The sequence below is a fragment of the Solea senegalensis genome, linkage group LG13 (assembly GCF_019176455.1).
Source record: "Solea senegalensis isolate Sse05_10M linkage group LG13, IFAPA_SoseM_1, whole genome shotgun sequence".
In the NCBI taxonomy this organism is placed as follows: Eukaryota; Metazoa; Chordata; class Actinopteri; order Pleuronectiformes; family Soleidae; genus Solea; species Solea senegalensis.
Window position 1 is genome coordinate 4,275,734 of NC_058033.1, and position 24,946 is coordinate 4,300,679.

The window sequence follows — 24,946 nt, forward strand, 5'->3', positions numbered from 1 at the left end:
ATATGGTGTCTTCACATTAACACTGTTTCAGTCAGCGATTCGAAGTAATCTGCGTCCACACTAACTAAAAAAAAAACAACACATCGTTGAGGTTCAAGGGGCACACAAACAGGAGGCTGATTCTCTCCTCTGCCGTTGTGTGCTTGGTTTCAGATGGGATGACTCAGAGGAGACAACAGCGCTGAAAAGTAAGTGCAGGTATTTCTAGGTGAAAGTGAATCTAGTTCACAGCTGATAGTCGCAGTGCAGCCGATCAAAAAAAAAACAAAAAAAAAAACAACTATCAAGAAGTGAAATTGTGTCTGTTTCTGCCCATGCAGACTAAAATGCACCAAAAACGCCGGGCTAGTTTGACAGCAGGTGTGTTTGGAGCAGAATTTATGTATCTTCACATGAAAATAAACTTGTATGGACGTAGCCTTAGTATCTCAACTTAACCGAACCCAATCTGCGTATCTTTGGCTGCCAAAGAACCCTGGAATAACCCCACACAAACATGGGGAGAACATAGACAGTCAAACCAGGCAAGGTAAATGTTTGGTTTCAATCGCCTGGAACAATCTTCCCTAAAATATCTGTGTATTGTATAAATTGTTCGTGTATGTAAAGAGTGATCTGAGATGAAACATGGTGTCAACCTTTAACACATTCAAACACTGGGGAATCGCAGAAACTAACTGCACATACGGGACATGATCATATCTTTGGAAGAGTGTGCATCTAAAATGAGGAAGGAAAGAGAGAGAAAGAGGATAGAGAAACTATAAGAGGTCAAACTTCATACCATAGACGTAGAGGATGTAGTCGTCGAAAGACTCCCCCACCGTATTGGACGCCACGCAGCGGTAGGTCCCGTTGTAGGACTTGTTTAAGTTTTCGATGTAAAGATCGCCACCGGTGATGACGGCGTGGGATGGAACGTCGTCATCCACCTTCACCCAGTTCACCCGCTGTGGCCTGAAAAGTAGAGCAGCAGATGCAACAGTAAAGACTGAGCCGTCCAAAAAACGAAAAGTCTAAAGTGCTGTTAGTGGTTTCTAATGGATTCCATGGTCAGTGCACACCATAATAAACAGCATATAAATATTTCAAGCCATTCACTCTACATCCAAAGGCTGATTTAAAACCATCTTTATTAATTTCGAGGCCTATTCCCTCAATGCAGTACACATCTGTTTGAGGGTCCAGCTGTTTACTCTGGGCAAAAAAACGCTAATCATAGAGCTAGAATATAAAAAGAAGACATGACATCGTTCTCTTTGTTTAGAGTTAAAAGCAACAATAACTGTGCGGTCGCTTTGTCTTGAAATTACAGGCTTTCCATTCTTGTGTTGCTTGGGAGCATTTCTGTGTAGGTGGGCCCCCACCGAGTGTTTGTGTTTGTTCTGTTTTGTACCCTGACTGAGTTTTACAGAGGGACAGATTCCATTTTTATGACAATGAGCTCAGAGCGACCAGAGTCACAGAGGGTGAAGAGAAAAAGAAAAAAGACAAAACACTCCGATTTCGCTGCTGCAACTTCCAATGGCCACCACCAGCTACTGTTATTTCCCCTGAGCATGAGCTGATGATGGTGTCTCTCCCTCTCTCTCTCTCTCTCTCGTTGCATTTTGTTGTGGTGTTTTAACTTGCTTCCCTTCATTTGAAAACATTTGCTGTGGAGGGAGCAAAGCAAACAGTGAGGGGGTAACAACAAAAAAACACATGAGAATACGAAAGAAAATACAGGAAGAAAAAAAAAAGGGAAATAGCAGTTGGAGTTCAATAGCCAAGACAAACAAACAACTGTGTTTAATGGCTGTGGGGCAACTTTTGAAAGAGAAAGACTACAATGGGTAATCACAGTGTTATCCATGTTAAATGAAATGTAAATAAATTATATATAAATATATATATATACTGTATATATATATATACTGTATATACAGTATATATGTATACATACTGTATATATATATATTTATATACATATAAAAGAGATTATGAGATTGCATGACACCTCAAAAATAGCTTCTATAGGTGGACTGGAAGTAGAGAGAAGGTAAAAGTGAATCTAGAGGAGAGAGATAGACCGAGATAGACGAAAGAGGCAAGATGGGGCTGCAAGGAGAGGAGAAGGGCAGGCGTCTAGAATACAAATGGCTGCCTGCAGCCGGGGCCCCCAGTGCTATCTGCTGGTAATGACTGCACAACTCTCAGCAGCTCTAATGAAAATGACTTCCAATTCCCGGCTCACTGTATTGATTGTGTTTTCATCTTTATAAAATGGGGTAGTACGCTTGTCTCAATGCCAAGAATGAAAACTGTGGGGGGGCTGACAGGGAGAAGAATTTAGAAGTACATGGTGTACATTGTATGTGTGTGCGCGCGCGCGTGTGTGTTTTTGCATGTGTTTGTACTCGTTTGTACCCTTCAGAGAATCATACAGCGTTTTAGACCCTTGAAATGAGAAAACTTCCTGCAAAGTGAGATTAGATTTTCAATTCGGCTGAAGTTTGGGTCAAGTTTAAAACCCAAGTCTGCATCCAGCAGACCCAGACCCCACCCATTATTCATTCATTCATTCATTCGCTACCATTTATGCTTTGAGTGTCACAGGGGAGACTGCAGCTAATCCCTGCTGACATAGAGTGAAAGGCGGAATACTCCCTGAACAGGTCACAAGCCGATCACGAGGAGTTTCCAGGCATGAAATCTGTCCAGAGACTTATGTCCGGATATTCTTCACAGTTTGAAAACAGTAAGACATTGTCAGGTGCGACGCGTTCACATGACCAGCAGGATCTTTGCTACTGGGTGGCATCTGGCTTTAGGACACAGGAAGCAACGCATGTGCACATTTAGTCCATGTCTCGAAGCAGCTATACAGGAACAAACCAGTCAAACCTAGAATCAAATTTAGATTCTCCAATTCACAGAGCAACTAAACCTACATGTCTTTGGATGGAGTAGAAACCCACACATGTACGAGGAAAACATGCACGCAGAAAAGCCCCCCGGCCTAACAGCTACACCACTGTGCCGCTCTAAAGACAAACGGCCACCATTAAAGCGTAGCACAAATAATTCTTGCCACAAAGCCATTTGACATCATTCTTTCCTGAAAATCAAGGGTGGAATACCTTTCCATTTTGGCTCAGAAAGTGGCTCTAACGTGACAAATGAAATCGCTGACAGGATAAATGTTCCCAGGCAACAATTTGTGAATAACCAAACGAATAAAACATTATTATCACGTCATCTGTCACATAAGAACCTGGGGTTTTTATTCTCTTTGATTTCAGCAACAAAAGCACTTGGGTTTAAGTGAAGGGAAAGTTTATACTTGTGTTTCTGATGTATCCATCAAGCTTTTAGATTAACATCTTTTTATTTCATGGATTAGGCCTTGGTAACACCTGTTGGTGCCATTTCTGTTTCTCATGTAATATTCATGACTTCAGCTGTATCCGATGATTTCTTTGTTCTGTTCAAACTCGTACCTGCTTTGTCAACAGACTAATATGATTGATATCTACAACAGCAAGTGTATTGATGTTTGGATGGTTTGACAGTTCTGCTGCCTGAAAGCTCCCACACCTTTACCCACCCCAGCTCGTTTTAATGGCTTCATTTGCACCCCATTACATCTCATTTCACAAAGACCTGTCACCTAAACAAACCGACACCTGTGTTTATACATGAATAACAGCCTGGTGAGTGACAAGCAAGTGCCTTTTCACACGCAGGACTCAGCCATTTCAAATAAATCATCAACACTGATACAGACTGAACCACAAACAGTCTTTTTAACTTGAATCCATCAACATAGTCTGACAAAATCTCCCTAGATATTTTAGCACCCATCACAAAAAGGACACTCTATTCATGCTAATTCAACTGTCGTTGTGCTAAATCTGTACCTACCGCATATTAGAGCTCAGTCCTCTATTATTAATACCCTTTCCTGCACTCCATCCGCTTTTTAAAAAAACTGGTAATTAAACACCTGCTCTTAATATCACGCCATAATTCTAATGCATTTCATAATTATACATCAGTTTCAAATTTCCTCTTTGAAAGTCCGGGAAAAGAAAATAGAAACCGTTCAATTACGTGATTATGTATCCAGTGATGGTACTTTCGCACAGTTTGGCCTCAGGTCTTTCTGTAACATTCATCGCAGGTGCAGATTCCTCTGCGCGCCGTGCTTTTGTATCCACTGGCAACAGTTTAATCCACCAGCTGATCTCATTAGTCTGATTAGAAGTGACACCTGCAAACACCTAACTCCCCAAATTCATATAACAGATTTAACTTCTGCTGGTATTTGATCTGTTTGGTTGCTCGTCGTACTTTAAACCAAACCCATGTCTTTGATTTTTCCAACACTCTCTGGTAGCAGAGAGGTGTAGCAGGGAATTGTTTCACACATAAAGCTGTCTCTGTGTTATCTTCAGGAATACCCAATATTTTAAAAAGAATAAAAAAACAACAAAGGGCCAAAGATAGAGGCATTCGAGAGATTCGAGGCAGTGATAATATTTTCTATCCAATGTGAGAGGCTAAAGAAACTCCTTGAGCAGCTGGGTGACAAACACTTTTATATAATTTTATTTCTCCTTAAAGAAAGGAAGAAACAAAAAGAAAAAAAAAAGTTCCTACACTTGTCGGGAGATGATTCAGTGCTGACATTATTAGGAATGTCAGAGACACAGCTCATGGAGGAGTCGCATGACTTTTTGCTGAAATTAAACTGTAAGTGCTTCGGAAGATGAACAGTGAGTTCTCTCTCACACACACTATATATATATATATCTTTTTTTCTGCAGAGTCTTTTGTATCTGGGACTTGCATCACCTTTTCACCAGAATGAGGAGATTTTTTTTATCGACTTAAAAGGTACAGTGTAACCCAGTGATGGTCTGGTGGCCTGAACTGAAATGACTACAGTGTTATTGTGAATTTCAACAGACTGGTACTTTAATAATATGTGCTTTTTTATTCTTTTCCCTTTGCAAAATTCCTCTTCCTGTCAGGTTTTATATTTTATATAACTACAGTGACTGATTCTATGATGTTTGACAGGAAGCACTTCATCTCAATCCCTTTGCACATGAATATTTAAGCTTTTCGTTGTGAATAATTACAATATATTCATGAATCTGTGTTTCCCAAAGACTGGGTCGAGACCCACAGATGGGTGGGGAGATGGGGAGACCATTTGCCGAATTTTATCAAACATATGTGTATGTTTTGAATAACTTGCATAAAATGAAGTTGAAAGTTGCAAACAATTCATTTACCAATTCAAAATGACATTAGTTGCAAATGACCATAGTATTATTTGTTTGTGTTTACACACATTACTCTGTTGGAAATGTGCAGGCATCACAAAAATATTTGAGTTTAAGTTGGAATATTTCAACTTGACAGAATGATGAAGTGAGTCACACTAATTTCAAATCTTTGCATCAGGTGTTGTGTATTTTATAAACACAAAGACTTTTTTACTTTCCTTACCACAGTGGATAGTAAAGGGGTTTGGTAAGAGTTTAGTGTGTAAATCTTGCTTTTCTGTCCAAGTTCTGGACATGCATCGATGTGCTTGTTTACCTTCAGTTCAACTCACTGCTGCCAAACTTTAATGTTCACCTCTTCTCGGCAGCAGTGCAAGGAAAAGAGTGAAGGACACATTTCCACACAGCAACCCAATGAGACAGATGAACACACCAAGGAATACAGTCAGGATATGTGCATGAATATATAAATGTGCATCTGTGAGCAGGTAGGTTTGCTTTCCCTCCCTGTGGGCATTTTTAATTGGTACAACTGTGTGTGTGTGTGTGTGTGTGTGTGTGTGTGCACTTCATACTGGGGTTTGCCTTTGGCCTGACACGTCAGTTCCAAGTTCTCTCCTTCCCTGGTCAGACCCTGAGGAAATTCCACCACAATCTTGACCTCCGGTTTGTCTGGGAGAGGGAGAAAGAGGGAAAGATTTAAAAGTGAGGAAAATATGACTGACACAGACTCACCTATTGTTTTATTTACCTTCGACATCCATGTTTGTTTTGCACGGATGAACCCGAATGGATTCCAGACTCACAACTTTTTTTTTTGCTTCCCATTTTGCATACGATACCTCGGCTGAGCTTCAGGCACCGCGCAGATGACAAAACATGTTTAAATGTTCTTCATGCGTGTTCTAATCCCTTCATGACTGTGTGTATCCCACCCCTGCTTGAAAGAGATCAAGCTCGTCCATAGTAATGAGCTTGACACAGAAACAGTGAGGCTTTGCAGGTCAGGTTCAGCTTCAGTACAGATCCCCTGAGTAGTGATGAAGGCATGACTGTGAAGCATTAGCTGATGCTAATCTGCTAACTGTTCTGCTCGTATTATTATTCAGTTGATATGGTCGTATCAACTGTCCGTGCCGCAGCGGCTCCATCCGCAATTCGTTCAGCTACTTGTTTTGGTGTAACTGCGAGTAAATGAGTGATTGGACAATCTCAGCACCTGTCAGACGATAGTTAATGGGATTCAGAATTGCATAATCAACAAAGTACTTCAGTAACTGGCCTCTAGGGTCAATGGCCTCCAGTGATAAGGGTGGATATATCAAGAGACGTCAGATACAACCACAGAACCAACGAATAAGATTTTTGCAGATACATGAAACATGGACTGTTGTGGACAATGGACAATGTAACTGATCAGCTAGAAACAAGAAAACGTCCAACCCTCAAATCTTGTCCCTTGTCTATACAATTTCCATATTCACAAACAGAATCTAGTCTCTGGAGCCACTTTTGTATGTATGTTGTAATCCATAGACCATGCAACACGTATACTAGACAATTATGTCAAGTAACTGGACTCTTCCAGTTACTATGGATTACTGTTGTGCCCCAGAATGATGGCAAATGGAAGTATATTATAGTGGATCATGAAGACAAGGATAGATCACTGACGCCTAACGCCTAACCTTCAAAATGCCCATCTGGACTTTCCTTTGCTTATTTTAACCATAAAAAGACCGGAGAATGTCCTGTAGTTGAGTGCTTTTGGCCATTTTTCAAGAATAACGTCCAATATCTAGCAGTTATTTACAATTTACTGCATGTTAAAATACTTTAACAATTTATTTACAAACAACCTATTTACAATAACATTTTTGAGTCTGGAAACTATGTACAGACGTTTTAACAACTCTCTCCTCTCTGGTGACAAAGACGCTGATTCTCTGGACTTCCTGCAACAGCACGAGTGACATTACCGCACTAACCACATGTTGCCTTTGTCGTGCACAAAAATGTTGCGTAACTACGGTAAAGCACAGTGCGAAGTTGTGCATACATGTCATCAGCGATACGCTTGGTGTTGAAGAGTTAAGCTGGGTTAAGACCCAGTTGACCCAGTCCAAAACCAAAATATTTGTTTGGTCTGGGTCATTCAAAAAAACCAAAAAAAAAAACCAGAATAAAAATAGAACAGTAATTTTTCTGACTGCCTTGACCTCGATCTGCTCCTTCAGTGCTTCAAATCACTCCTCAGGTGTGTTGGGCTAACCGTAGGCAAATCATTGATGGAATTTTCAAATCGACCTGGCACCAGAGTACAAGCAAAAGCTTTGGGGGAATGAGAGACATGGTGAAGTGCGGCTACCACAGGCTCGAAACGCGTCCACGGCTGTTACTTGATAAAGTTGAAACGTAAGACAACGCTGCCGCAGATCTGCAGAGCAAGCCGGAACGGAAATGCGAGAATGTTGTTTTGACAGGTAATTGACGTGCTTTGACTCTCGCGGCTGAGCTGTACTTCTATTGTTACCGGGCCGTTGACTGTTGCTGGTGTTATCAAAGGCTTTTTCATCTTGGTGTGGCAGACGATCGTTGATTGTGGACAGAAAGCTTCCGTTTAATACGGGGCTGAGTGATTTGGGTCGGAAAAAGTTGTGATTTTTCTGACATGTATTGAAGCCGTTGAAGCCTTCTATATTTACTGTGTTGTAGATTTAATACTAGATGGGGAATGACCATGAGATACCATCAAATACTTATACGTACAATCATGCAAGAATAAGAACTTGTAGATACATAAATATTTTCAATCACTTTACATTGCATTTTATTTGCTCCCCTTTAATTTGTATTGACACGTTACAGTTCTGCCTCTATGTTGTTGTCGTGTTGTTTTTAAGTGTTCCTGCCTTTGAGTGTGAAAAGTGCTCTATAAATAAAAATGCTTTGCCTGCCCATGCAATTTTTAAACACTGCTTATACTTCAAAACGATGTCAGTCACTTTGTATCAAGCTACAAGTTCTCGCAGTTAAAATAGCAACCGGTTTGTAGTTTGACATTTAAGTGACAGGGGCCTTGCAACAGAGCAGGTGAAGAAGGCAACAGCCTTGAGGCCTGGACTGAAGAGGGAGGGGGGGAGGAGTTGATGTCTGAATACAATGGTCCACAATTTTTGAGAAGTCTTTCAAATTTCATGTTCTGCCTCAAGCCAAAAGCTTGCTGCAAAAAGCTTTGTAACTTCAAAGTGACAATACGCGAGCCAACAAGTGCACTTACGCTTTGAGGAGTCAAAAATAAAGCGAAGGGAGGAGGCTAGGACGCGGAAAAAAAATGCTGATGGGCCTTTGAACTGCCCCGATTGAGCAGTAAAGTATTATTATTATTTTATTTTTTTATTTGACGTGAACAACAACAAAAAAGGAGTAAAAGACGCATTTCATGTCTGAGCAGGGAGAAATCAAGACTTTGTAAATCATGCCCCAATTTCACATGGTCAGAAATTGAAAACATACTAATCCCTCATTAAAACACCCGATGACCTAAAGTATAATGATATTTTATTTGTATGTATGTTTTGCGTCATATTGAAACAGCCTGCAGTTGCACAATACCTTGAGATGATTTTAATGTTCTCAATGTAATGTTTACATTGAGCTTGTCCCTGATGAGACGCTGTCAACGGCACCAGACTAATGTCTGAGCTGACGTGGCGTAATTACAGTTTTCTGATCATGATATGAGTCACTTTGCGTCTTTTTCCAGGTTTATAGCCCCCCAAATTTTTGCCTCAGCATTTTTAATCAGGATCCACCCTGAGTTATGACTGCGGAGCGTGGGGTAAAACTGTCCGACCTTCTCTGCAACAAACAACACATGTCTGGCCATCCATCTGTCTAAATCACACCCTGTCAGTGGTCGGCTCTCAGCCTCGGTGATGGACAGCACATGGGCGATAAGCCAAGTCTTACGCTCATTGGGCATGCAACGGTTTAGACAGCAGCCCTTTGGTTTTGTTTCCACTCCAGGCGCTACATGGCATCCTGCAACGTTTTTCTTTGCTCGCAGCGTCATCTGACCTTGTCATCCCGGAGCCGTAAATCTGAAGGATGCCAGGCGTCTGTAGGTTGTTTTGATAAGTCTCAAGTAGTGATGGCGGAGCTGCCTTGTCTCTGCCTGATGGAAAAACACACACTGCACTGCACAGGATGTAGATGCTGCCTCTTAAGTGGAAATGAAAACGTCTCCCTTATGCAAGAGGGCCGTTATCATTATGCCAACTGAATTATCTGCTTTATTGTGTGCCTCACCTCATAAGCACTCAAGACGGCACGATCCATCTGCCGGCTGACCTTAAGGGTAAACAGCCAGGCAACGGCACAAAACTACTTACTGTGTTTATACATATAAACATTACGGGCTTATTTAATTATGCTGTCCCTTGACAAAAGACTGTTTTTATTTTAATGTAAAAAGGCCTTTCTTCTTGCATCCACAATGCACTCTATTTGACTCAAATTGCCCACACAATGAGTGATTCAGTGTAAATCGCCTATCTCGTCATCTCTATCTGTCTCAGTAATCAGCAATTAAACTTGACTGTCACAGCAGAAATAGAAAATGTAGGCTTTATTTCACAGGGCCCCGTCTTTTATAATTTCCTAAAAAGGGAACAGATATGTAAGTGGATTCTCGGAGAAGTTCATGAAAAGGATGATGCAATTTGGGACTAATCACAGGGGAAATGGAGACGTGATGAGCAGAGGTGTAGCGCGGTGTACGAGTTTCGCCCCGAACCATTCACAACAGGACGTTCACTACTGGCCAATTACTTTGGCACATTGTGTCTGGCGGTGTGACACTTGTCTTTTAGCTAAACCGCGCGAGTCATTTTCACCCTGATGTGATACAGATCACTTAGTGAGTGTTGAGAGTGCGGTGAGTGGAAATGAAATCCCAGAGATTGAAGAGCCCTTTTTGATATGATATAGATATTGTGGAAAGGACGTGTCTAGAAATGCAATTATCACAGAAATAAATCTATTAAAAGGTTCGAAATATGGTAAAAAAAAAATTGTTTCATGTGTGACCGGTGCGTTAATTGTGCCCGACATAAATCTGCACAAGCTGAAGTTGTACATAAATTATATTATACAGTTCATAAAAAATGGAGTCTCCCAGGTTCCTCCTGAAGCCAACCACAATGTAACAACATATTGTTACCAGCCACTGGGGGGGGGTTCAGGTCAATCGTGGGCTTCAGGTATTCTTCACTTCTGATATCTTTAGCGTGTGTGACCTGTGACATCACACTTAATTACAAGACATGGTTTTAATGAGTGAGAATGACATTACAGATATATTACTAATCAAAATGTAGTACTAGATGAGAATCTGGAACTTTTGATGGGAGAAACTATCATAAAAATAAGCTTTGCATCTTTGATTTGATGCTCAGCTCGCTTATCTCTCTCCGAGAAATTGTGATGATTTTGAAACGTTTCACGAACACCAACCAACAAATCCTGCATAAATTACAATCCATTATTCTCTAACACCATCGGTAACTCCTCAACAATCACCAACAACAGTCAAACAATTTGGCCACAGGTCACAACCAGAGAAATCCTTGCATTGATGAAAATAATCCAAGGCGGCCACTGGTTGGGAGCAATGAAATTAAGGTCTCTATAATAAAAAGTGATAATTTGTTGCGTCATACGCATACATTTCTACCTCTAATAATCTCTAGGTTAATTTTCTGTAGTTTGTTGTCAGCTGTAATGTTTCAAAATAAAAGGGTTAACAAAAAGTGAAGGGTGTTTTTTTTTTCCTCCACTGGAGCTCTAAAGGGCTTTTAATTTGAAATTGTTACGGGCCATGATGGGTTTATATTAACAGCATAATGCAGCCGCTTTAAAGGCCAAGCTGGGGCAGATCAAAACTTGGCTTCCTTTAAAAAATGACCAATTATTCTTATCACAAAGAGGGAATTAGAAATAAAGACCTGCCTCAAATACAAACCTGCTTTAATTAAAATTCTTCTGCAGACGAGGGAACTTAAATCCCTGGACACTGTCCTTTTGAGAAATAATAATATTCCAGTGTATTTAAGCAGCAGGCTGTGGATTTTTCCGTGCAGCACATTAAACAGCTCAAACTTTAGCACTGGGAAAAAGAACAGTGGTTTTTGTTTACTGTGAAATATACATCAACTAGTGCACAATTGAGAAAAAAAACTACATCCAATTAATATCTCACTATAAGTCGTTGTGGCAAATCAACAGCAGTTTTCTAGGATAATTACACACCTGGAAAATAAAGCTAACACAGACGTGAGTGCAGATATGTTTCATACGAACAGTAATAGCCCAGTCGACTCTCTTCAGCTGTAATATTGAACTGCATAGCAAAGAGGTCAAAGAGAAGGTGGACGGCAGGAGTGGTGATGCCTGTTTGTTGCCCATTACAGTAAGCACAGAGCGTGACAGCAGCAGCAGCAGCAGTAGGAAGCAGTGAGGCACAGAGGCGTGAGGTCCATGTGAGCGAGAGGCCAACAAAATGCCAGGCTGCCTCTATAGATGAGCTGCTCTCCTTGTCTCGCTCTCCTCTCAGGAAAGGTCGGACGGTAATAGGACTTTTTATTTTTTAATAGACCTCTAAGACATGCAAAAGGCCAAAGACAGAAGCATAAAATACATATATATTATCCCGATGCCTCCGTAGAAAAGACCTAAATCCTCTTGAACTTGTGATACAAGTTATGGTTCATCTCCAGTGGCAACACAAGATGACATCACTGATTGGGTTATTTTTTGTAAAATAGAAGAGAAGTGTGGAGCAGAGGAAGTAGTGAGGGGTTAACTGTTATTATTAATAACAATAATAATACTAATCATAATAATAATACGAATAATCATACAAATATACATTAGGTTACATATATCACAAAATTAAATGTCAACATGTTATGATCAATTTTATTTGATTCTATTTTCCTATCTGTCTATTTTGTTATTTATGGATTAATTTTGCATCTTTTTTGTGAACTACACATCAAAACAAACACTTTTACTTTATTTTCAATTTGGAATATCAGGATGAATTATCAAGATATCATTTTAATTTGAATTTCAATTTGACCGGCTCTCCACCTCCTCCTGTCCAGACTCGAAGTTCACTGGCCCCCAGATCATTTTGAGTTTGAGGCCCACCGACATATCTACTGCAGTTACAAGTTCATTTATACAATTGTTATTGTACTCTTTTTATATCATAATGTTGTACTGTCTGCTCCCAACCCTGCTGTTGTGACAAGTGTGGGATCAATAAAGGCAAATCTAATCTAATCTAATCTAATCTAATCTAATCTAATCTAATCTAATCTAATCTAATCTAATCTGATGCCCAGTGGGAGTAATGTTAGCATCAGGCTACCGTCTTGCCGTTGCAGCAGGCTGTTGAAAACTCTCAAAAACAGTTCGCTTGCTTCCGTTTACTCTATTTTATTTATTTAGCGCACAGTGCTAGTAAAGTCCTACGGTCAAGTCCCGCCCACCCTACCCTGTCGCTTAAAAAAAGAAAAGAAGAAGAAGAAGATACATACACTTGAAGCAGCATGGGTTGCCAGACCACCAGTGCAATAAGCCTCCAAAAACAAAGCTCACATGATGAATTTTAGTATCTTTAATTAGTTTTCTAATGAAAATGACTGATGTCCCCACCTCTTATTTGCAAAAACACATTTTTAAGAGGTTAAACTGAAATCCTGCCTCTTTTGTGGTGGGTATATGACGTATTCCTGCAAATCACACTGACGACATTACTGCGTGGATTGATCTCCATTTTGACATTTATCTTCAACTGTTGGATCAGAACATATTCATTCTGTTGCTCTGTGGGGTTGCCATGGGGACAAATGAAAGCTTCTGCCAGAGCGTACATTAAAAACAAAGCTTTGTCAAGGAACAGTTTTTAAAGGTGTCAACAACCAGGTTCAAACCAGGTTTTGTTGGCAAACTTCATCTTCTATTTGCTTCTACATCGGACTGTGATTTACAAAGTGGGACATGGTACTGAAGACCTGAATTTAGGGATTGCGATCAAAATCTCCTCAGGAACATGTTTACTGATGTTATAAATCAAGTGAGACGTAAGGTTGTTTTCTCATACACTAACGTGACCTCAATCTGCTATGAATGATGTCTGTGAACTGTGGGAGGAAGCGGGAAAAACCTTTTTATAAACCTTCTCGCATTCACAACTCCACACACACAAAAGTACTGGGTCCCACTGGGACCCGAACCAAGAACCTTCCTGCTGCGAGACGACGGTGCCGACCACCTTACCCAGTCATTTTCATAACACTTCGTGAAGCTAAAAAGGGCTTACTCTTACTGACAGAGACACAAAGACGCCATAATAACTACCATTTGCGTAATTATTCAAAGATGTTTATGAACGTGTTCTTTCATTTAAAACCATTTTTTATCGCACACCAAGAATATTATCTCTCAATTGACAATTTAATGAGTGGAAATGGAGCAGTCTGCTTCACTTTCTCTTTTTATTCATTACAATTTGTGTGCTTGGAGATGATTTCCCTTTCGCCGACAATGACGTACATGTCATTAGGGGTTAGAACAATCTCCTCCGCTGAAATCCAGATTACTGATGCGAGCAGATAATGCTCTTGACAACGGGCAAACAAATAGGTGCAGATAAGACTGTCGCTTCCAGTTATTTCCCACGTAAAAGTACTCACACTGAACCTCCAGGTACTTCTGTGCTTGGAAGTCCTTGACTGCTGGGTGGTCTACGATGCAGATCACGGGCACGCCGTCGTCCTCCTTGTTCACGGTTAGCGTCAGGCGGCTGGTTACTGTGTACATCTTGTCGTACGTCAGCTCAACTTTGGGTTTGCCTGTGTGAAAACAGAGACGGATTTCAGTTATAATACTTGCACAGAGCTGAAAAGACTGCCGCAGAGAAAAGTCAGTATAAAACTGATTAAATATTTCAGTCGACAAAAGACTGAACCTCCGCCTACAGTTATAAATATAAGGCTGCATGTTTGGCTCAAAGTTCTCCAAAGCTGAATTCATTAAAGCCTCCGTGTTTACTTCTGCCTCTGCAAATGAATCCATTGAAATTAAATGGCATTTTATATGAATAGTTTTGCTTATATATGTACATATAAGTGTGGCTGGTCCTTGAGGTGAACTACTCCCGCGGACTGAAGGGAGCCATGTGAAGCGGAGGAGTGGGAGCATCTTGTTTGGGATACATTGTCTCTTCCTTATTTTGAAACTGCTGCAAACACAGTGTCTGTGTTTGGGTTCTTGAACCGTCTGTCGCCGACAGAATTTGGCATGCGTACTTCTCATTACCACAACTCCGAGACCATTTTCATGATATCTAAAAAATGAAGTCAGGCTGAGATCGGCACAAACGTTCACCACGTTCACCACGTTTGTGATGTCGGCTTCTGACGGTTGAATAACTGCCAGAAAAGTGAAGGTTATCTTGGGAAAGGATATTTTTTGACAACTCTACGGCCATAAAATCAAAATAAAGCCAGGCGGCCTGATTACCATCATGATCATAAGAGGGTTAAATTTGAGGTTCTTGAATTTTCTGAGACCATCCATCATCGAAAGACTTTCCCAGGCGAGGCACATCCCTGATCATGTGATCCATCAATTACAAAGTTGACCCTCGCAAAAAAAAAGACAAACCAATTAGTCTGACGCTGACCTAACACGGATGTCAGTGGACTGTATGAGAACAACTAGTGGACCCAGGGGAAATGAATGGATCTAACCTCAGACCCCTTGTTACTGTAATATGATTGCACCACCACTCTTGCTATTAACCTGCACTTTCTCATCCTTGATCTAGATCAGTGACTCCCAAAGACTGCTTTTGAATTTTCCCGACCTTTTAGTCCAGGTTGACGTCGATATGTTTTAAATAACATGCGGGGAAATGACGTTGTGATTCATTAATAATGAATAAGGGATTTTTTGATTCTCAACTCAAAATGATATGAAGCGTTATAGATATGGCCTTAAATTAGTCACTACTGTTATGATGTATATTGTGACTTGGTCATGATAGCTTGCCATCTTAAAAAAGTGGGTCCTCACATAGAAAATAATCAGACATTCATGTCCCAGGCAGTAAATGTATGGTCAAAGTCGCAGCAGCAGCCAGACACCGGCGGTGTAAAGTGTCATAATAAGCGCTGCTGTGTGTAGATATCAGGTACAATTCTATTCTGTGCCGTGTTTTCGATTACAGAACACGGTTCCTTTGTTTCACAACCTTTATGCCGCAAAACCTGCGTCCCTACGGCAAAGAGAAAGAAAGCGAGGCTTACGGCGGATCAATTTAAATGCGGATTACACTGTGAAATCTGTTTTAATATTATAATGACAAGTTTAAGCCCAACAAGTGTCTATTCCAGCTTTAAGAAGAGAGGGTATGGCAAGGTGAAGGTTTTCTGGAATAGAATCTGTGAATATGATATAAAAATGTACTGCAGTGGTTTGGCCTGGATTTGCAAAGATAGTATTAATATAGTCAAGATGTTTTTATAGTAAAAAGAAAATATTATAGCCTGAATAAATACTTTTGTTTTTGTTCCTGTCTTGTGCTGACACAGCCTTGTCCCCTCTGGGAGGGCTTTGTGAACAGGGAGTGTTGAAGGGTCTGCTCGCAAAGTTTTACTTCACAAAATGACAATAATGAAACCTTAAGAGTCTTGAACAATGATGGAAACATGGGCTGCTTTGGAGAAATATCACCGCCTCATAAAAGGTAGCTATTTCCTGGGTGCAAGGCGCAAGTCTTTCTATCAATTGACCCCACAAAACACCCAGAGTGGAAGTGAGTGTGTCCTTGAGAACGGTGAAAGAAGGTGAATCAGTTAAACTGCCAGCTATTGGGTAGGACTGTGTGACTGTGAATCACTCATTAGGCTTTATGAAGCCAGATTTATTGTGCAGCCACCTTTTATGCAGCACTGCCACATCCGAGGTCTGCAAAAATAACCCTCCTCTGATAAGTGGCTGCTGTGCAATATCACACAATATGTTCTCAAATGCAATGAAGAGGGTACCTCATCACAGTCCTCCAAAATAAGAAGGATAGCGGCAGACAGCTCGGCACAGCAGCCGAGTCGCAAAGAGAGATTGATTATTTTTATCCCTTTGTCCTACTTCCTAGCAGTCTGTTGCAAAAGTGTGTTTGTGTCACATCAATAAAACAAATACTGGAAGCAACAAAGTGTGAGAGTCTACAAAGAGAAATGCTGGAACGGGAGAAAATTTCTCTTAACGTGAACAGTCTCGCATTCATCACTCCTCTCCTGGCATTGATTAAACACCTCTCTGTTTATCAAAATTACCTATTTAGAAGATTTTTTTTTCCCCCCACGGAAAATCCTTTAATGATCTTAAAATAGCTTACGCAACTCCACACCTTTGCCTCATTTAGTACTTGTGGATCTATGCAAACCAACCCCCACCGTCCCCCACCCACCACACAGCCTCACTCCGGCAGCTCTGGCTCTGTGAGATACAGAGTCAAAGGTAATCCAGTGATACGTGTTCAAACCACGAGCTCATATCTATAAGGAGCAAGACAAAGATGGGAAGGAACAGGAGGGAACTGTGCACTTAATGGTGAAAGTAATGTGCTGCATCCCTATCTCCAATGTTAAAACTCCACAGATAACGCAAGTTATCTACTCATTATATAACAATTTGGATTAATAACAGCTATAATGGTTAAATATTAATAATGTGTGGCTCATGTGAGATAAAACTTAGCTGATTACACTAAAGCAGTGAACTTAAGCCTGTCCCATGCTACAGGATAATTGGCCAGATTTTGGGCCCGATCTGGCCTTTCCGACAATCTTCTGATTTTAGGTGCAGATTTGAACAGATTATTACATCCATTTTAACATCATCGGATGCTCCAGAGTCTTCCCGAGTTCAAATCGTAAGTATTAAACATTGAACCGTAACTTGGACAAGCCAAGTCGATTCCGTCTGCCTCGATGTCTGTTTGTATTCTGAAGTCACATTAAATCAGTGAGTTTCTGAGAGCTCCCAAACCCCTGGACTCTCCTCCCTGATATGGCTTGATGAAATGCCAAGTGTGCGGTCCTGTGTCTTGACTGGATCGTCTACTCTGTGCTACGATAAACACGGAAAGAACATGCAAACTCCATGCAGAGAGGCCCTTGTTCCGATGTCGGTTGCAAAGGCAGCAGCGCTAACTATTGCACTAAATATTTCATCACGAAACCCTCGACACACTCATATAATAACAGTATTTTTGCTCGTTATCATATGAAGACACTTTAACTAAGTTTAAACCTTAATTTCTATGAGAGGAAATCCTGTCAAACTTGCAGTTTTTTTTTTTTCTGAACCACAGTGGTGATACTGACATGGTGACAGCTGTCTCTTTGGATGCTGGGAAATCAAACCGGTGTGATGTGCCTGGTGTGATGGAACAGGCTGTCATGAACAAATACCACCAGAGGCTTCAGATGTGTGCGTGGGCCTGAAATGGGAACATGAAGAGGGTCTGCTCAAATCAAAACGTCTTTGGAGATGCAGCATCAAACTGGGTTGCCACGTCAGGATACAGCCAGAGTCATTGAACCGATACGCCGTAAAGAAATTGAATCCCAATTTTCTTTCCCTCGGTTGGTTACAGTTGTGTCGCAGGGACACGGTAAAACAAACTAAGCATGGTTTAAATAGTGGACATGAGGAAGGAGAGGAGACCTCACCAACCACTGTTTATCCGGGATCTTGAAGTGGAACGGGTGAGCAGCTTTAAGTACCTCGGGGTCCACATCACTGATGACTTCACATGGACCACCAACACAACACAGACTGTGGAGAGCAGTCTGACCAACTGCATCAGCGCGTGGTACGGCAGCACTACAGCCATGGACCGCAAACGCCTGCAGAGAGTGGTAAAGACAGCTGAGAGGATCACCAGGTCCCCACTGCCCTCACTGCACAGCATCTACCACCGCAGAGTCCACAGGAGAGCTGCCACCATCATCAAAGACAGCACCCACCCACAACATGGACTGTTTACACTCCTGCCCTCAGGACGGAGGTACAGGAGTGCCAAATGCAGGACAACCCGTCTAAAGAACTCTTTTTACCCCACTGCCATCAGAATCCTCAACAGCTGAACGGGACTACAATAATCCTGTCACCTGGTTACACTGTCACTTTAATCTGTTACTGTCACTTTAAAACCTGAAACATGCCACTTTAAATCTGTGTTCACTTTATGTACAGTTCTTATTTTTACACTTATTTTATGCATATATGTTATTTTAGTCTATTTTAGTCTCTTTGTAATATTTATATTTTTCTTATGTATATTTATACTTTTTTTTACAAAAGCATCTCTTTTTTTACTTTTTACTTTATGCTGGTGTTTTTGAGTGGACAGCAAAGTAAGAATTTCATTGTACAGGGAAACGTGTTTCTTTACTGTGCATATGACAATAAACACTTTGAATCTTGAATCTTGAATCTTAAATAAACTGCGTCAGGACCGGGTCAGTTTAAGACAAAAAGAAAAACAGAATGGCTGATGGGTTTGGGTCAGGCTCATACTTTCGGGGGCCAGGTTAGGGCAGGAAATTGTGAACTGAGCGAATGCAATCACTTCTTGTTAGTGTTTTCAAACTATTTTTGTTTTACAGTTACGTTTCGGAGATAGTTGGTAAAAAAAAAAAAAGCTGTTGTTATGAGTGAATATTTGCATGCTAATGTCAATTTATGTTGAAAGATCTTCTCATTCTTTGCTGTTTTAAGGCCATTTTGTATCTGTACTGTCCTTTTTTCCCCCGTTCCTACGACTTCATCCCCTTCACAGATCATTGTGCCTTCTAAAAAACCTACATTAGTACTTCCAAACTTTTTAGGAGATGATCTAGAACAGTGGTTCTCAAACTTTTTTATACCAAGTGCCACCTGAGAGAGAAAATATTGAGCTCTCTCAGTAACACCATGATCGGCAATGTTAAAATACAGTGAAGCAAAGTCAGCTACGGAATTTTCACAGGAGGCAGATTTATTCCCAATAATATAATTTGCTCTCTCATCATCCTCCTCTTCGTCACATACACTTCAGACACTGGTATATTGAAATGATGCCACTTTTCCACTACATGGTCCCACCATGCCTCGCCTCGGCACTGCACAGCTCTACGCGGTTTGGTTGGTTTTCCAATGCGATATATCACCTCCTCAACGTGGGCGGGGTCATCACAGCACGGCCACACGAAACCTAGTTTTATACATGCGACACACACAAACTAGTGACTTGTAAAGCAGTTGTTTTCCAAGTTTTCAGGATTTTTATCCTGAAAATCCGGCATTCTAACGATGTCACACATAGTATCGGCTCTAAAAAAAAGTACCAGATAAAAAGAAAAAAAAAACACACTGAGGTGAAATTAAAATGTATTTAAAATGGAGCTTGTCATTTGTTTAATTTTCTACACTAGGTTAGGGGTCGTTGCCAGTAGAGATGAATCACTGAAAGGTGGCAAAGGTAAAATCAACACTGAGTTGCTCCTACTCTCCTGTCCCTTCTCCATATTCCATTCCTTCGGCTTTTATCATTTAACCACATCCTTGTGAAACAGGACGACGGCAATGTCGATTTAAATAAAATATATGTCTCTCCACTTCTATCACTTCCCACCCAAAAATATTCTTTTATCCATTTGTAGAGTCCTCCTGTGAGGGGTAGGAGCAGGGTAATTGAAATCACCCACTGGTTGTCTTGTAAGACTGGAGGCTAATGGCTGTTCTGGTTCCTGTCAGTCAATGAAGTGCCCCATCTCCGACTTTTCCTTTTTCCATCCGTCTTCTTTTCTTTCATCTTAACAGAACAGAAAGGATTGACCTGCACTACGAGATCCTGCACTCCACTTTTCATGACTTCCACTGCAGTGTGAGCTTAAGAGCTGGAGATATAAGTGTTAGGGCATTAATAATATATATATATATATATATAAAAAACTGGTTGAAAGCAAATAAAAGAGGAAGGAGATCATGGGAAGATAATAAATCTGTGTGTCTTAAAATTGGATTTACATTAGCAGGCATGACGAGTTTAACCTTTAAATGATAAATGATGACGAGATTCTGATTATCCCTTGGGGTAATTAAGTAAAATTCTGAGGACGTTTAATTAGAAATAAGTTTGCCAGAGAAGGAACCACAGCCAAAAGCAATTTATGTAATTCTGCCAGCATCAGGATCCAGCCATTTCTTTTTCTCTTTTTTTCCCCCCACATCTCTTCTTCTCATCTTAAACGTTCAGATTGTGAGCAGAGCAACGCGATGATTCAGTTCCTCTACACTGCTGGAACCTGTGGAGTCATGTCAACTTTCCCAAATGATATTGTTGAAAGGAAAAACAATAATATCACTTGCAAAGGGAATTGAAATATGAAAGATTTGGTTTCATTGTTTCAGCTCGTGGCAAAAAAACACGAACTGAAAATCTAATGAAGCTAATGGCATGATCGAGAAGTTGTGTTGTGGCAGGTGAGACACAGAGTATTGTTTTATGGCTAAAAATTAGCATTACGTTAGTTGCGTAATTGCCAATTGAGTGTGAACACATGAAAAGAATCACCATGGAGTTAAGAGTTTTATAATTTTCCCTGACATTCATGAAACAAGCATCATTTAAAAGTTCAGTTAAAGAATTTTTTTAAAATGCCACATTGGTGCTTTACACTGACGAACAGCCACAGTGTTTCACACACACAACAACACACACCATTAGGCAGTGTGTTTACATGCAGTTAAGTAACCGTGCCGCTGTCAGCTTTCTGCATAAACACATTTCTTAAACGTGATTAGTGGCAGGGGGAAAAAAAAAACCCATCCAGTTAAAGTCGCAACGACATTTCTGTTAGAAAAACCTGATATTGATTTAACAAAGTTTTAAAAATGGCTTAAGACAAACTGAACTGTGTTTAGTGTATGTTTGTGTAGTTATACGATCACTTTCAAATAAGTTTTGCATAAACACAGCATCATTTAAAGAAACGTCTTCAAACACACGATACCCCACTTAAAGCTGCAGTACATATGCCGGGCCTGTATGTGGTGCTGTAAGGCTGCCACAGAAATACACCCAAAATGGAGAAGACGACGTGATTTTTAGGATGTTGTGGCTGATCAAGGGTAAAACTAGCAGTCACGTTTCCAGGGGCAGGATTTTAGGGATCCCAGATTGTTTGTCACAATCTGCATTCTCACCAATTTAATTTCAATTTAATACCACTCACCAGTCAGTGATGGAGGAGTATAACTTTGACAATGCAACACTTGCCACTCCTTGTGTGTAGAAAGCCGGTAAGTGGAAGTAGATTTAACGAGGTGACCTTAACTAAGACTTCTGAGCGAGTCCCTGACCTGGGCGCGCTCGAACACTGAGGTTCTAATGCGCTGCAGCGCAGAGGTGAAGCCGCCCATGGCCGTCAACACAGCTTCTGATTAGGACCTTTGTTTCAAAGTCTTGACAAAGCTCACTATCTGAGCTCTGAGGTGGAGCTGCCTGGCAGGAGGCCTGTTCACCCCCCGGAGCCCTGCTCACACTTCTGAGGCCCAGCTACCTTTGATGGAGGCATGAAAGTTGTCACGGTGCCACCGCACATCCACATCGCTTGAATGGAAACTATTCAAACCTGCAGCTCATGGCATTGAATGCAGAGGGAGAGAGAGTAAATAAAAAGCAGGAAGGCAGTGCCATAAATAACATCATTTAAATAAACCTAAGAGACGCATACGTGCATGAAAACAGAAGGCTGATCACACGGAGCTCCATTATCTGTGAACTACTAAAAGAATAAGACGCTGCAATGAAGATAATTAGATTTTGACCCAGAAGTGAAGTCAAGGTTTAACGAGAAAGTGTGAATTTCATCAATAAAGTGAAATTCACAGAAAGTTGATTTCGCTTTTTGTCTCATCTTATGTAAAACACAAAACTCAAAGACTTATTACAAGCTTCTTTGTAGTTTGACTTTGCCTTAAACTTGAGGCTGATTCATTTGTTGATCACTGTGCACAGTAGGGGAGTTAAGAGGTGAATAATATTATTGGTTCTTCTAAAGAGCATCCGGAGATGTGTATATGTGCGGGATCAACAATCGGAGTATCTGAGAGTACAGTACGCTGTTTCTCTGCTTTTGTTTGCTTGTGAGCTTTTATGTGGAGTTTATACGCAATTCCATGTTTTTGTCAAAGCGGGAGAAACAGTGGAGGCAGGAAGAGCGCCGTTCTCCCTTTTAAAGAGCGACACATGAGGGTCCCTTTCAACTCATGCTTCATGCAACGCTATGCTTTTTGTGTCAAACAGAGCATCTCTTCACACAGATAACCGATTGGAAAACTGCAGCGATAAGAGGGAACACCTCCTCGGGTTTTGTGCTCTTGCTCTGTTAAAAGGACACCAAAGTCCTGACTGATGGTTGTGTGTCTCTCCTCTCGTGTGGAGCACACCTACCTGGGAGCTCCTTATCTCCCTTCATCCATCTGATGGTGGCGGCGGGCTTGCTGCTCATGGCAATGCAGGTCATCTCTGTCTCGTTGCCCTCGCTCAGGACCTCATCGCGGGCCTCGATGATGGGGTTACCTGGAGGAACTACAGCAAGACACACAAAGCAAACTATGTAAAACACCACGGTGTTACGTTGCACCGAGGCGCGAATAAACTAAAACGTCTTCGATTAAGTCACATGACAATTTCACATGGTCTACACACCCGATTAAGGCATTAGCCTGGCATGTGGACTGCGGAGGCTGAAAACGAAATTAGACGGTACAGTCCAAGGGGGATTTCCCTATTGTGTTACTGCTGTCGCCTAGCAACAGAGGTGCAGCTGGACACGGTACAGATCACTAACAGCCCGTATATACAGTATAAAATAGCGTGCAGCAGAGAGTAATCAAGCCCCCCAAAGCAAATCTAAATACACAAACACAACAAATCCACATGTACACACGCAGCTGAACAACTGAGAGGAAAGAAAAAAAAACCCAGAAACATGATATAATGAATGTGCATCATTTGTGGGATCAACATTACCATAAATCAGAGAATACAAACACACAGACACAGATCCTGACACGTGTTAAATGTATAGTATGACGCACTGACACAATCGTTCTGACTACACTGTGTGCGACCAGTCGTAAATCCGAACTCCCATTTTGATGCCTCCGGAATGAGGATTTAGTCGGAGGCAGCCGGAAATTCCCAGGTGTCACCTGCAACGAGGCTCCTGTCGCTTGCTGTTGCCGTACTTTAACATTGATTGTCCTCTGAATGGGAACATAATGTACTAAATTGACATTATGTTCCATTGAAAAAGAGCTGAATCTACTGATCGAGACTTTGATGACGTACAGTCAGTTGAATGAGAAGAAGATTTGTCAAATTTGTTTTCTTGGGAGAACCAGAGAGAACCTGGCAGACTTGTTTTCAGTGAAAACGTGGCAGGAAAAGGAAGTTAGTGCCACTTTGTAAACCACTAACTCGGGTGCACCGAGGTTCAGTGAGAAAATCTGCAATTGTACGCGACAGAACACAGTAAATGTTGATCCGATGTTGATGATGTTATTTTGTGACTCGAGTGTTTGGACTCCTTTGTTTGAATTTACGTTTAAAATGGTGATTTTTTTTAAATGGACTTTTTAAATGGACGACAGCCTCGTCTCCGCTGAGTGCGTGTGTCCGCATGTCTCGTGCTGGTTCCGGGTGAAAGCCGGCGCTGATTATGTGTCAGCGTCTCATACAACCACACTTGGCACAGAACGCCCAAACTCTCACTTTAATAGTGAGTTTTATGTAAGCGGTGACACATGTGGCCTCCCACACGTAGCTTAGCTTAGCTTGTTTCGACACTGCACCACTTTGACTTAATGAGTGCACATGATATTCCTGTATTCCGCGGCTCGACTGTTGTTGCTGTCAGAGTCGCTGGCAGTTTTTACAGTGAGCTGTCGGCCGCGGTGCTCGGCGCGTGAATGTGCGCTGTCTTCCACTGTCGAGAAGCTGATTAACAAGCCTCACCTCCCTGCTACCGGTGGCACTGGGTGTTGGTGTGTGTGCGTGTGTGTGTGTGTGTGTGTGGGTGTGCGTGTTTGTGTGTGTGTTGTAGCTACTTAGCACAGTGATGTCAGCGTAGGCTTCCTGCGGGGGATCCGTGTAGAGCTGGCAAACATATCGACCCTCGTCTGACAGCGAGACATTAGACAGTGACACCCGCAGCTCATTGTCTGAGAAGTTCACCAGCTGGAAGCGAGCGTCTTTCAGTGCTGAAGGAGAAAAGCACACACAGAGAGAAACGACATTTACACACACATCTCCACAATCTGGGGGAACATTTAGTAATTGTAATTCGGATCGACTTTGTGCGTTTTTGGACTTATTTTTGTCCCTGTTTTCTTTGCACTCTTCAAGCGCAAGATAATTGCAAACTGCTTCGCTTTAAATATAAAAGGCACGGTGACAAATTGCAAAAAGTGACACAGGGGCAATTAGATATTAAAAGGACGTTAATGGAAGGTTTTGGTTACATCGCATTTAA

At 41.3% G+C, this 24,946-nt stretch overlaps 1 protein-coding gene across 1 annotated transcript in view; it reads right to left on the minus strand.

The window, feature by feature from the left end:
• The window catches only part of cadm1a (cell adhesion molecule 1a), a 375,151-nt gene that overhangs the window by 55,607 nt on the left and 294,598 nt on the right, over positions 1-24,946 (minus strand). The window contains 5 exon segments of the mRNA XM_044042576.1: positions 785-957; positions 5,855-5,951; positions 14,045-14,203; positions 22,861-22,998; positions 24,522-24,674. Of these exon segments, the coding sequence (XP_043898511.1) occupies positions 785-957; positions 5,855-5,951; positions 14,045-14,203; positions 22,861-22,998; positions 24,522-24,674 (720 nt within the window).